The sequence below is a fragment of the Uranotaenia lowii genome, chromosome 2 (genome assembly GCF_029784155.1).
Source record: "Uranotaenia lowii strain MFRU-FL chromosome 2, ASM2978415v1, whole genome shotgun sequence".
In the NCBI taxonomy this organism is placed as follows: domain Eukaryota; kingdom Metazoa; phylum Arthropoda; class Insecta; order Diptera; family Culicidae; genus Uranotaenia; species Uranotaenia lowii.
Window position 1 is genome coordinate 403,872,788 of NC_073692.1, and position 13,430 is coordinate 403,886,217.

The following is a 13,430-nucleotide window of genomic DNA, read 5'->3' on the forward strand; positions in this document are numbered from 1 at the left end:
ACTCCTGACTAAAACCAATATATCTCTCTTGTTTCTCAATCGATTTTTACAATATTTATAGTTTTGGAAACTTTTTTGTAATGGATCGCGGCGCTTATGTAACTATAACACTAGAATTGGTTTGAAATTGGCATTCTGGTGAATATAAATTTGTGGAGAATATCTTCAGTTGATATACTTTAAAACCAGTGCAAAGTTAAATTTAAATCTTAGAAAATTTTGTCTTTCGTATTTTTACAATAAAAAAATGCAAAAATATGCTCAATTACGTTTACTTCTCAATCCTCTTTTCAAAATTTATCTGGTTAAACTTAAACAGTTCTGATGGCTCATTGATTGAAAAGTACGGATTTTACACCACTTTTTTGTGGCCATGATCTTAAAAAGTTCAGAATTAAATTTCTTTATATGCAACGTATAGGTTCTGTCTTTAGCTTTCTTGGATACACTTTATTTTGAGCATTTTTGTCATTTTTATATTTTTTTTCGTTTTGTCATTTTTTTATCATTTTTGTCATTTTTTGCATTTTTGTCATTTTTGTCATTTTTTTCTTTTTTATCATTTTTGTCATTTTTGTCATTTTTGTCATTTTGGTCATTTTTGGAATTTTTGTAAATTTCTGCCCAACAGAATATCACTCGATTGTAATCCCCAAGCTGCGCTCGTCAATACTTCAGTTTGTTCTTCTTCGTACTCCGAGAACTTCACGACTTCCACTGGGACTTCATCACCGGGACGCAAAGCTTTGGGCCTTACGGAGACCCCTGTGCCCTTCGACTCAGTCGCGCTGATTCCTGCCAACGTCACCAGTCGTCCGGGCCTTGAGTTCGTATGTGGCGTAGGGGTTCTCCAGCCTGTCTTACCAGGCAAGTATCCATCTTCTATTGACTTACCTTTTCGTGATGGATTTTCCCGTTCCAGTGTAAAACGACCCGGTTTGCATGACGGTAAACGTGATTATATCAATCTTTACTATCAGAACGTCGGCGGCATCAATGCCTGTGTTAAAGAATATTTGCTTGCCTCCTCAAGTTCCTGTTACGACATCATTGTCTTCACCGAAACTTGGCTTAAGGACAGGACCCTTACCAGTCTGGTTTTCAGCCCGGACTACACAGTGTTCCATTGTGATCGAGGCCCCCACAACAGCACGAAATCTACTGGAGGTGGTGTTTTGATTGCCATTAAGTCGTGCCTATCAGCCGTTCCCATCGATGATGTGGCATGGATTGACTTGGAAATGGTCTGGATTCGTATCGACCTAAGCAAACGAAAGCTTTACATTGGTGCTGTGTACCTCCCCCCCCGATCGTGCTAAAAATGCGACTTTTGCTGAATCCTTTTCTCGTAGCCTTTCTAAAGTTAGCTCAATCACTAATCCTGAAGACGACATCATTATCATCGGAGATTTCAATCTGCCTGGTTTAAAGTGGTGCTCCTCCCAAAGCAGCTTCTTGTTTGCTGACCTGGAAAGATCATCGTTCACGTTGCCCTCCAACATCATCCTCGACGCTCTAAGTACGGCCACTCTCCGGCAAATCAACAACATCGTTAACGAAAATGGCCGGACGCTCGATCTCTGTTTCGTTAATGACGGGTCTCTTTCACCAACAATCGAAGAAACTCCTGAGCCTCTGGTCAAGTCCGTCCCTCACCACCCCGCTTTGCTGCTTACGCTCGATGTTTCCGGAATTGTCGCCGTTACCGAAAATCCGGCATCCTTCTTCCACGACTTTAAAAGTGTCGATATTTCTGCGATTTTTCAAACTCTGGACACCATTAACTGGGAATCTGAACTGGACCCTTCTGATCCAAACGCTGCTGCTGTTAAGTTCACTCACATTGTAAACTACATTATCGATCGCCATGTGCCGAAACGCTCTGCAGTCTCAAATCTACGAGCACCTTGGGTCACGAAAGAGTTGCGACAAATGAAAACGCTGAAGAATAAAGCCCTCCGTTATTACACCACAAGATTCTTCAGGCCAAAAATCAGTATCGCAAACTTAACTCAGCCTATAAAATACTAAGCACGCGTTGCTATCAGAGCTTTCTAATCTGGATTCAGCGTGGTTTTAAAACAAAACCTAAATCATTCTGGCAGTACATCAAGGATCAACGGAAGGAATCCGGCTTACCATCACACATGTTCCTGGATGATACGTCGGCGACTTCGGACCGTGAAATCTGTGATCTCTTTGCACAGAAATTCCGTAGTATTTTCGACTCTGGCTCAATATCCTCGGAGCAGTTAAATAGTGCAACAAGCAACGTCCCTCATTTGAGCACTTCATTTGATAATTTTGCAGTCGACGAAGATACCAGGACTGGACGGTATACCAGCCACTTTTTTGAAGCGCTGCATATCACATATGCTAACGCCTTTAAAACGAATCTTCCAAGCATCGCTCAACACGTCAACAACTACCGCGGTATTTCTGCCTTATGCGCTATTGCCAAGTTATTTGAGCTGGTTGTTTGAGACCCTATCTTCTCGTACTGCAAACCATATTTTTCTAATGATCAACATGGCTTTATGCCTAAGCGCTCTACGACCACAAACCTGCTTGCGTTTACGTCTAAGGTGCAAGACAGTTTTGCTTCAGGATTCCAAACAAACGTCATCTACACCGACCTGTCCTGTCCGAATCCTTCTCTAACCAGTTTTTCGCCACCTCTGGAGTGCCTCAAGGGAGCCATTTAGGACCAATACTGTTCTTGATTTATTTCAACGACGTGCTGTTGCTCCTCGATGGACCAAAATTAGCTTACGCAGACGACCTGAAGTTGTTTCATCCCATCTCCGGCCCTGACGATGCCAAGTTCCTGCAGGACCAGTTCAACCTCTTCGCCTCCTGGTGTGATGTCAATTGACTGCCTTTGAATCGTAGTAAATGCGCAGCAATTTCTTTTTCCCGTAAGCGGCTTCCATCAAATGCAGTGTATTTTCTCGGCGGCGAGGCTATTGCTCGAGTTGACCACGTGAAACATCTTGGTGTCATTCTTGACAGACGGATGGATTTCAAGATTCACACCAATTACATCGTCGATAAAGCTTCTGTGATCTGTTAATGTACAATAAATAAATAGACGTTTTTGCAATAAACGCTCGTGAAATTGACATTTTTGTCATTTTTGTCAATTTTGTCATTTTTGTAATTTTTGTAATTTTTGTAATTTTTGTAATTTTTGTCATTTTTGTCATTTTTGTCATTTTTGTAATTTTTGTAATTTTTGTAATTTTTGTAATTTTTGTAATTTTTGTAATTTTTGTAATTTTTGTCATTTTTGTAATTTTTGTAATTTTTGTAATTTTTGTAATTTTTGTAATTTTTGTAATTTTTGTAATTTTTGTAATTTTTGTAATTTTTGTAATTTTTGTAACTTTTGTAATTTCTGTAATTTTTGTAATTTTTGTAATTTTTGTAATTTTTGTAATTTTTGTCATTTTTGTAATTTTTGTAATTTTTTAAATTTTTGTAATTTTTGTAAATTTTGTAATTTTTGTCATTTTTGTCATTTTTGTAATTTTTGTCATTTTTGTAATTTTTGTCATTTTTGTAATTTTTGAAATTTTTGTAATTTTTGTAATTTTTGTCATTTTTGTAATTTTTTCATTTTTGCCATTTTTGGCATTTCTGGCTTTGTCATTTTTGTCAATTTTGTCAATTTTGTTATTTTTGTCATTTTTGTCATTTTTGTCATTTTTGTCATTTTTGTCATCTTTGGCATCTTTGTCATCTTTGTCATCTTTGTCATCTTTGTCATTTTTGTCATTTTTGTCATTTTTGTCATTTTTGTCATTTTTGTCATCTTTGGCATCTTTGTCATCTTTGTCATCTTTGTCATTTTTGTCATTTTTGTAATTTTTGTAATTTTTGTCATTTTTGTCATTTTTGTCATTTTTGTCATTTTTGTCATTTTTGTCATTTTTGTCATTTTTGTCATCTTTGTCATCTTTGTCATCTTTGTCATCTTTGTCATCTTTGTCATTTTTGTAATTTTTGTAATTTTTGTCATTTTTGTCATTTTTGTCATTTTTTTCATTTTTGTCATTTTTGTCATTTTTGTCATTTTTGTCATTTTTGTCATTTTTGTCATTTTTGTCATTTTTGTCATTTTTGTCATTTTTGTCATTTTTGTCATTTTTGTCATTTTTGTCATTTTTGTCATTTTTGTCATTTTTGTCATTTTTGTCATTTTTGTCATTTTTGTCATTTTTGTCATTTTTGTCATTTTTGTCATTTTTGTCATTTTTGTCATTTTTGTCATTTTTGTCATTTTTGTCATTTTTGTCATTTTTGTCATTTTTGTCATTTTTGTCATTTTTGTCATTTTTGTCATTTTTGTCATTTTTGTCATTTTTGTCATTTTTGTCATTTTTGTCATTTTTGTCATTTTTGTCATTTTTGTCATTTTTGTCATTTTTGTAGTTTTTGTAATTTTTGTTATTCTTGAAATTTTTGTCATTTTTGTAATTTTTGTCATTTTTGTCATTTTTGTCATTTTTGTCATTTTTGTCATTTTTGTCATTTTTGTCATTTTTGTCATTTTTGTCATTTTTGTCATTTTTGTTATTTTTGTCATTTTTGTCATTTTTGTCATTTTTGTCATTTTTGTAGTTTTTGTAATTTTTGTTATTCTTGAAATTTTTGTCATTTTTGTAATTTTTGTTGTTCTTGAAATTTTTGTCATTTTTGTCATTTTTTTCAATTTTGTCAATTTTGTCATTTTTATAATTTTTATAATTTTTTTTGTCATTTTTGTCATTTTTGTCATTTTTGTCATTTTTGTCATTTTTGTCATTTTTGTCAGTTGTGTTTTTTTTGTCTTGTTTGGTTTTTAATGTTTATATTTGGTTTTCTCATTTGTCGGATGATTTTGTTTGGTTCTGAATTCTGATTTATGGCTTGGTTTGGGGATATTTTACGGTGTTTTATGATTTACGTCCTACGAAGCAATGCATCGACCTAGTTATTCGGAAAGCTTCCTGCTCTAATGATACTCTGAATCCTGAGCTTCTATAGTAATTGATTCAGTGGGAAATGGAAATTCTCTTAGTTTCATCAAGCCCACCAGCTGATACAATTATTCACCAGTAAGCAAGCAAGGAAGGAAGCACGCAAACAAGTGCATCTCCATCATTCATGAAAGTACGGAAATTACCTTGCATCCTTTTCACATAAATTATCGAGCAGCTCTCGGCACCAGATATCCGCCTCGGTTTTGTTGAAATACACCAGACTAATAGACTCCCTGTAAAGTGGAAAGAGAACAAAAAAAAAATTTACATTCATTAGTTTGGGTTCGATTGCTTCCACCCCCACTTTGCTTGTTGTTGTTCGGTTTTCGAGGATGGGAGATGAGAAAATGTAATGAGAAATATGTAAATTTTCACTGCATCGGCCAAAAGGCAGCAAAAAGTGGAAGTCTTCCTCTTCCTGCGAGAGGAAGAGGTTCTGCGCCCAAATTGCCCAATAGCCGGACCGGACGTAGATTGCATCCTTTCGGAATGAGTTCCGCTTTTTTGCTGATGCTGCTGTGGATCGTTTGGATTTCGAATTATCTGCGACAGCTACTGTTGTCGGATGAAGGTTGAAAGCTTCTTTGCTGCACAACTTCAATATCAGATTCGTTATTCTGAACACATCTTTCTAGTTAGAACAATAAAATCTGAATTGAAACGGAATCGGAGCATTTGTGAAATGTTTTTAAAAGAGGTTTTTTTCTGTTCGGATTAGAGTTTGAAAGAATAGTCAAAGTTTGTTTTTTTCTTTTTATCATTTCACAGTCATTTTTTGAAAGAAACACACACACATAGGATCTCAGTGAAACTTCATGTTTCTTTGAAGAGATCTAATTTAAACTTAACACTAATGCATACATCTTTCTGGGGTATGATGGCTAGCATCTTTATATGTGTGCCGTGACCGATATTCGATTTCATGACCTCTGGCTTAGAAGACTTGAATGGTATCCTCTAGGCCACGATCGACGGCTTACAGAATTTTTAAGTAAAGCGCAAGTCGCCATTTTGAATTTTAAGATGGCATCCAATTGTACATATTAATTTCATCTCATATTTTTTTCATTTATACCAATCGAATTTATACAAAACGCACACATATTTAATGGTAATACTTATCGTTTTTAATTGTAGTAGGAAAGTATTCCAGAAGAAGACTGCTATAGGTTTGAAAAAAAAAAAATTGCGGCATTTCACAAATTCCCCTTTTTACCCGGAAGTGTCTTTATTAAGATGCAGATGAACACAGTCACAGATCCTCAATTAGGAAACTTAAAATCACTGTACATTAAACGTTTCATTAACTCCTCCAGCATTCAAATCAACAGCACTACGTTCGTTCCGGGGGCAGATACAATTCAGTTCGTGACAGTTCTAAACCAAACATACTTCTGACGGAAAGCTTCATTCATGTTGGCAGTCGACAAGGTTATAAAAAGTAGGAGGTGGAACGGGCAGTGGAAAAAAATCCTCTCGGAATGAGGAAATTGTTTCCCTTTGAAAGCGATTCATGGCGGCAGCAAAATATCTGGCCCATAACGTGCATTCAGATTCTCTTTTTTTTCCTCCACTGTTGCTCGCCCACTTCCTTTTAACTTTTGTGCCTGTGTAGCAGCTAGATATCTATGAATGGCATCAGCACCAGCAGTACACAAAGTTGGGAAAAATTGAAAAGCCAAGTGGAAAAACTCTTGTAAGAGAATTCTACCGACAAAGAGTGGATTTTCGCTCTCTTTCTGTGTGTGTGCTGCTGCAGTTGATGCGTTTTGAATGGTCTCGGAAATAGAAACATAAAAGGATTTCGAGCATCATCCGGGATTAAGTTTATGGGCTTGATCGTCGGTGGGTGGAGAAAAAGCTTGAAAAGTGTGGATCCGGAATTATCAACATTGGCTATTACTTGGATAGGTCAATCATTTTTTTGAATTGTGAGGTTCTTTTGTGGACTTTAAAAGAATCGGGAATGATGATTCAAATACAAAAGTTGAAACTTGATTCTGATCCTAGTAGATGTTTACTGATACTGGATACTTATCTCAGTTTCTAATCCTGGTCCAGGATTTCAGACCCTGATCTTGACCCTGTGCTGTTTCTGAATCCTGAACTTGGATCATGATCCTAGACATTGTTCCCAGATCCTCAACTCGGATTCTGAATACTATATGCTGATCTTGAATCATGAGTCCTGATCCTGAACTAGAAACGTAATAAGTAGTTCGACATTTTGATTCCAGATCCTGCTGAAGATAAGGATCATATCTCCAATACTGAACATAGTCCTAAATTCTGGGTATCTTATCCTGGTTCTTAAACCTGGATCATAAATGGTGGTCCAGATCCTGGTTTCTAATCCTGTGTCCAAGATCCTGATCCCCAAAACCAGATCTAAAATCCTGATGATGGCCATGTTTTCTGATTCCAACTGTGATGAAGTGACAAAAATGACAAAAATAATGAAAAAAAGCTGAAAATGACAAAAATGTCAAAAATGACACAAGTACCAAAAATAATTAAAAAGCCAGAAATGATAAAAATGACAAAAATTAAAAAAAATAATAAAAAAAAACAATATAGGGGAGATGAGGGCATAACGAGCACCCGAGGCATAATGAGAAGTCCATTTTTCTACATAAGTACGTATTTTCTTAAACAAATTTTCATGAGGACTTGTTTCGTACTACCCATAGTATTAATTTTTCACCAAAAAAGAAATATCCTTTTCATATTTACAGAAATATTAAATAATAACCAGCTAGGTTCTCAAGTGACGAAAATATTATAATTTTTGAGCACCACCAAATAAGCTTTTATGACCTTTAAATCATCTTGATCTGAAATGTATGCACTGCAACATGATCTACACATTGTTTCTAAATTTTCAGCATCATAAAATTTTTGATTTTTCACTTTAATCAATTGTAAAACGCGTTTTTACTTTAATTTGTTCACTAGAGGCGAACAGAGCACTTTCAATAAAGGCATATTGAGCATTTTCTGCCGGAGAATCTAGCAGCGAATTCAACTCGATGAAGTCAACTGAATAATAGAGCTACAGCTTTACTTGTATCGTCTGACGATTTGGCCTATTGGTTAGATGTCGGAGAGGTAATCAGTAGACTCGAGTTCGATTCCTGTCCGAGGGGATTTTATTTTTTGCACATACCATTCATGATTGATTTTTTTTATTGTTACATTTACGGCTAATAGCATCAAAGCATCATCCGTCAAACAAAACACCAGAAACATAATGTATGAACATGTGTAAATTCTTTGAATTCTACAAACAGATCTAGATTATTTTGTTTTTGCTTTGTTTGATGAATCTACGCCTCCTACCGTTTAGTGCAATCATGATCATAAATGATAAATGAAGAAAAAAAAATCACCTCCACCAGGAATCGAACTCGAGCCTACTGATTATCTCTCCGACATCTAACCAATAGGCCAAATCGTCAGACGATACAAGTTGAGCTGTAGCTCTATTACTCAATTGACTTCATCGAGTCGAATTCGCTGCTAGATTCCCCGGCAGAAAATGCTCATTATGCCTTCATTAATGGTGCTCATACTGCCTCGGGGGGTTTCTCATTATGCCTCTACAGTGACTGGTTTTCAGCTTTCGGCAAAATTTTTTAAAATGCATTTTTAAACGTTTTTATCTACTTTTTCAAGTTTCATCCAATTAGGCAATAGACTATTTGAGTGTCGGAACACGAAACAATGATGTAATTCACATATTACAGCTGTTCTCTATGGTTAAATAAGCATTTTCCTTAAGGTGCCCATTATGCCCTCATCTCCCCTATCAAAAATTGACGAAAATAAAACCATGACAAAAATAACAAAAATAAAGAAATGAACAGAAAAATGACAAAAGAGATAAAAATCACAAAAATAACAGAAATTTCAAAAAATTCAAAAATTAGAAAAATGACAAAAAAGACAAAAATAACAAAAGTTACAAAGATTACAAAAATTACAAAAAATACAAAAATTACAAAAGTTACAAAAAATACAAAAATGACAAAAATTACAAAAAAAAAAAAACAAAAATGACAACAATGACAAAAATGACGAAATAAACAAAAATAGCAAAACCTGACAAACAAGACAAAAATAAAGAAATGAACAAAAAAACAAAAATGACAATTAAGATAAAATAACAAAAATGACAACAGTAACGAAAATTGATAAAACTGACAATAATTAGGTTTATGTTTACGACCGGGAATGATATATAGTAATTTAATTTTGGCTTTTTCGGTCTTGGATGTAGATCAAACAACGATGGTTTTTGAAATACCCGACGTTTCGACCAGTTTTGTTGGTCTTTTTCAAGGGAACTGGAAATTTTATTGCAAATTATTGTTTTGAGCGTTGTTAATGATTTGTGAAATGTAGTGTTGTAACTCACTTTGCTGTCTGTTGTTTTTGTCGATTTCGTTTTAGTCCAACGGCTAGGAGTCCATTGATTGCTGCTCGTCTGTTATAAATGTACAATTGTTATCTGTTTCATGTTCATACATACATTGATTAAAATATCTTACATATTTCAACGGATGAAACGAAAAAGTTTTCATCCGTGTCACTATGATCACACTGTTAACGTTCGGTTTGAATTAAGATGGAGTGTGGATGATGTTGGGTTCATGTTAGTATGAAATGTGGAAACTGTGGGTATTGTTGATATTTGAGCTTTCTGATTGAGTTTGTAAAGGTGAAATCATGTTGTGGTTTATACTATCTAAGCTATGTGTATTGGTTCCTGTTCTATTGCTATTTTTTGTTTTTGTGTGTGTTTTAACTGCATGTAATATTCCGGCGTATGTTGAGCTGAGTTTGGCGGTGTCTGTTCTGAAGTTCACAGCGTTTTGGGTGTTGGTGATATGGCACATTTCCAATACACGTAGGGTTTGTTTATGTTGTGCTCTGTCGATGATCTTCGCTCTGCAATGTTCGAATCTATGTGTTGTAGTTATGATATGATCCGTCATTGCCGTGGTGTCTCCGAGCTGTTTTTTTATGTCCATGGTGTTGGTGGTTCCATTCGCTAATACCTTTTCATATTTGTTTACATCGGATTTGTGTCCATACATTCTTTTTGTTAGAGTGTTTGTACTTAATCCGATGTAAACAGCTTCACAGTCTCGGCACGGTACGCTGTAGATGATGTTCGACTGTTGGGCAGGCAAAACGACATCTTTGACGTTGGGATACAATTTTCCAACATTATTGATGGTTTTTTGGGCAATTCTAACGTACGGAAAATTTACTTTTAGGTCTCTGGTGATTCTGCTGGTCAATGAAGGTACGTAGATTAAGGTTCTGTAGCTGAATTCCTGAGTTGATCCTGATTGCGAAAGGTGAGTTGATGTGATGTGAATGCTATCTGTGGCTGCTTGTATTCCGTTGTTGGTGCTGTGCTGCTGCTGCTGTTGGGTGATCGATGCTGTGTTTTGATGTTGTGGGGTTGTTGGTTGTACGGTTGCATGATGTTCATTATTGTTTGTGGTTCTATTTATGTTGAGTTGATTGAGTAACCTGTTGATTAGATGGGCTGGGTAGTCATTGGCTCGTAGGTGTTGGAAAATTATTTGTTTGCACTGTTGGATGGTTTGATTGGTTGTTAATTTAACAACTCTCTTCATGAAGTTGAACGCTACATTCAACTTCATTACGGTGGGGTGGTGAGAGTAGAAGTTTAACAGCCTTCCCGATGATATGGGTTTTGCGTACCACTGGGTTGATATGGTTTGGTCTGGATTTCTGATAACCACAGTGTCCAGGTAAGGAATCTTGTTTTCTCTTTCTTCTTCCATAGTAAACTGTAGCTTCGGATGATATGCGTTGAAAGCATCTAGCGTAGTTCGTGTTTTGTCCGCAGGTAAGGCCAGTAGAAGATCGTCTACGAACTTGCGAAGGTATGGTATTTCGAAATCCAGTGTGCCTATGACCGTTTTTATCAAGGTGTCGACCACTAATTCTGCTAGAATTGGTGAGAGACAACTCCCCATCGCTGTTCCTTCCGTTTGTATGAAGAAAGTATTCCTGAATTGGAAATAGGAACTTTCTAAGCAGAATTCGACAATTTCCAAAAACAAGTCGAGATTTATGTTGGTGCAGTCTCTAATGTTTTTCCATTCTGCTATCAGATTGCTGATTACTAGATGTCGTGGTATATTTGTAAAAAGAGATACAACATCAAATGATACCAGTACATATCCTTGTGGTAGCTGGACTGTGTTGATTTCTTCGACGAATTGAAAGCTGTCCTTTATGCTGAAGCTACTTTTTATACCCCCTTTTAAAATCTCTGCCAGGTATTTAGAGAGAGCATAAGTTGGCGCCGTTATGTTGGGGACTACTGGGCGAAGGGGTAAATTTGCTTTGTGAGCCTTCGGTTGTCCATAAATCCTGGGACAGATTGAATTTGCTGCTTTGAGACGATATGCCACATTCTTGTCTAATAATTTTAGGTTTTCTAATCGTTTGATAAACTGATTGGTTTTGGTTTGTATGGAGGATGTCGGGTCTTTTTTGATGATTTTATAAATTGGATCTTCCAACAAGATCTTCATTTTATTGTTGTAGTCCTCGACATACATAATAACAGTCCTTCTGCCTTTATCAGATTCTAGAATGAATATGTCTTTGTTTTCTGTTATGAATTTCTTAGTTGTGATTTGCGCTGTTTTGCAGAAATTTTTCAGCGGGGTATTATGATCGATATTTTTGCTTGAATTGATGTAGTTCTGTATATGGTTGACTGCTTTACATCTGTTCGTTTCCTGAATATCCTTGTCAGATGTTGTCATGAAAATGGATTCAAGTTGAGCAATCATATGGTAAAACGGCACTTGATCAAGATTCATGATGGGTAGTGTAAACTTAGGTCCCAAGCTCAAAAGGGCTAAAGTTTCCATCGGTACATCTTTAGTAGTAGCGTTCAGAATTGCTTTTTCGTTAGAAGTGGGTGTTTTGTTGCTTTCATGTTCAATTATTTTTATCAATAATTTACCTATGTTTTTGTTCTTTTTTACATCTCCTTTTCTCTGTTGAGATTCGAATGATGCTTTTTGGGTGGCAACAAAACTTTGAGCGATTTCGTTGGTGGTTTTCTGATGGATTTTATATGATAATTGTTGCATATCCCGTTTGTATTTATTTATTTTGTGGAAAGTATGAGAGATTTCTATGTTGAGCAGCGATTTCTTGAACTTTTCGATGATCCGTTGGAGCTTGTTGCTATAAGGACTTCTGTCCTCGAGCAGTGGATAGACGCACTTGAGAGAGTTTACAATGTGGGGTGGGAAAACTCCCAGAAGTTCAAAAAATATGCAGTTATCAATACAAAGCTTTCAAGAATGATAACTAGAAAAGCTTTTCTCATAGATTGCCGAAGGTTGGGAGTTTTCCCACCCCACATTGTAAACTCTCTCAAGTGCGTCTATCCACTGCTCGAGGACAGAAGTCCTTATAGCAACAAGCTCCAACGGATCATCGAAAAGTTCAAGAAATCGCTGCTCAACATAGAAATCTCTCATACTTTCCACAAAATAAATAAATACAAACGGGATATGCAACAATTATCATATAAAATCCATCAGAAAACCACCAACGAAATCGCTCAAAGTTTTGTTGCCACCCAAAAAGCATCATTCGAATCTCAACAGAGAAAAGGAGATGTAAAAAAGAACAAAAACATAGGTAAATTATTGATAAAAATAATTGAACATGAAAGCAACAAAACACCCACTTCTAACGAAAAAGCAATTCTGAACGCTACTACTAAAGATGTACCGATGGAAACTTTAGCCCTTTTGAGCTTGGGACCTAAGTTTACACTACCCATCATGAATCTTGATCAAGTGCCGTTTTACCATATGATTGCTCAACTTGAATCCATTTTCATGACAACATCTGACAAGGATATTCAGGAAACGAACAGATGTAAAGCAGTCAACCATATACAGAACTACATCAATTCAAGCAAAAATATCGATCATAATACCCCGCTGAAAAATTTCTGCAAAACAGCGCAAATCACAACTAAGAAATTCATAACAGAAAACTAAGACATATTCATTCTAGAATCTGATAAAGGCAGAAGGACTGTTATTATGTATGTCGAGGACTACAACAATAAAATGAAGATCTTGTTGGAAGATCCAATTTATAAAATCATCAAAAAAGACCCGACATCCTCCATACAAACCAAAACCAATCAGTTTATCAAACGATTAGAAAACCTAAAATTATTAGACAAGAATGTGGCATATCGTCTCAAAGCAGCAAATTCAATCTGTCCCAGGATTTATGGACAACCGAAGGCTCACAAAGCAAATTTACCCCTTCGCCCAGTAGTCCCCAACATAACGGCGCCAACTTATGCTCTCTCTAAAT

General features: G+C 35.8%; 1 protein-coding gene across 5 annotated transcripts in view; it reads right to left on the reverse strand.

The window, feature by feature from the left end:
- The window catches only part of LOC129747268 (cytochrome b5 reductase 4), a 257,924-nt gene that overhangs the window by 14,999 nt on the left and 229,495 nt on the right, over positions 1-13,430 (reverse strand). For all 5 annotated transcript variants that reach the window (XM_055741381.1, XM_055741380.1, XM_055741383.1 and 2 more), the window contains one exon: positions 5,168-5,257. In XM_055741381.1, the coding sequence (XP_055597356.1) occupies positions 5,168-5,257 (90 nt within the window). The remainder of the gene's footprint in view (positions 1-5,167; positions 5,258-13,430) is intronic.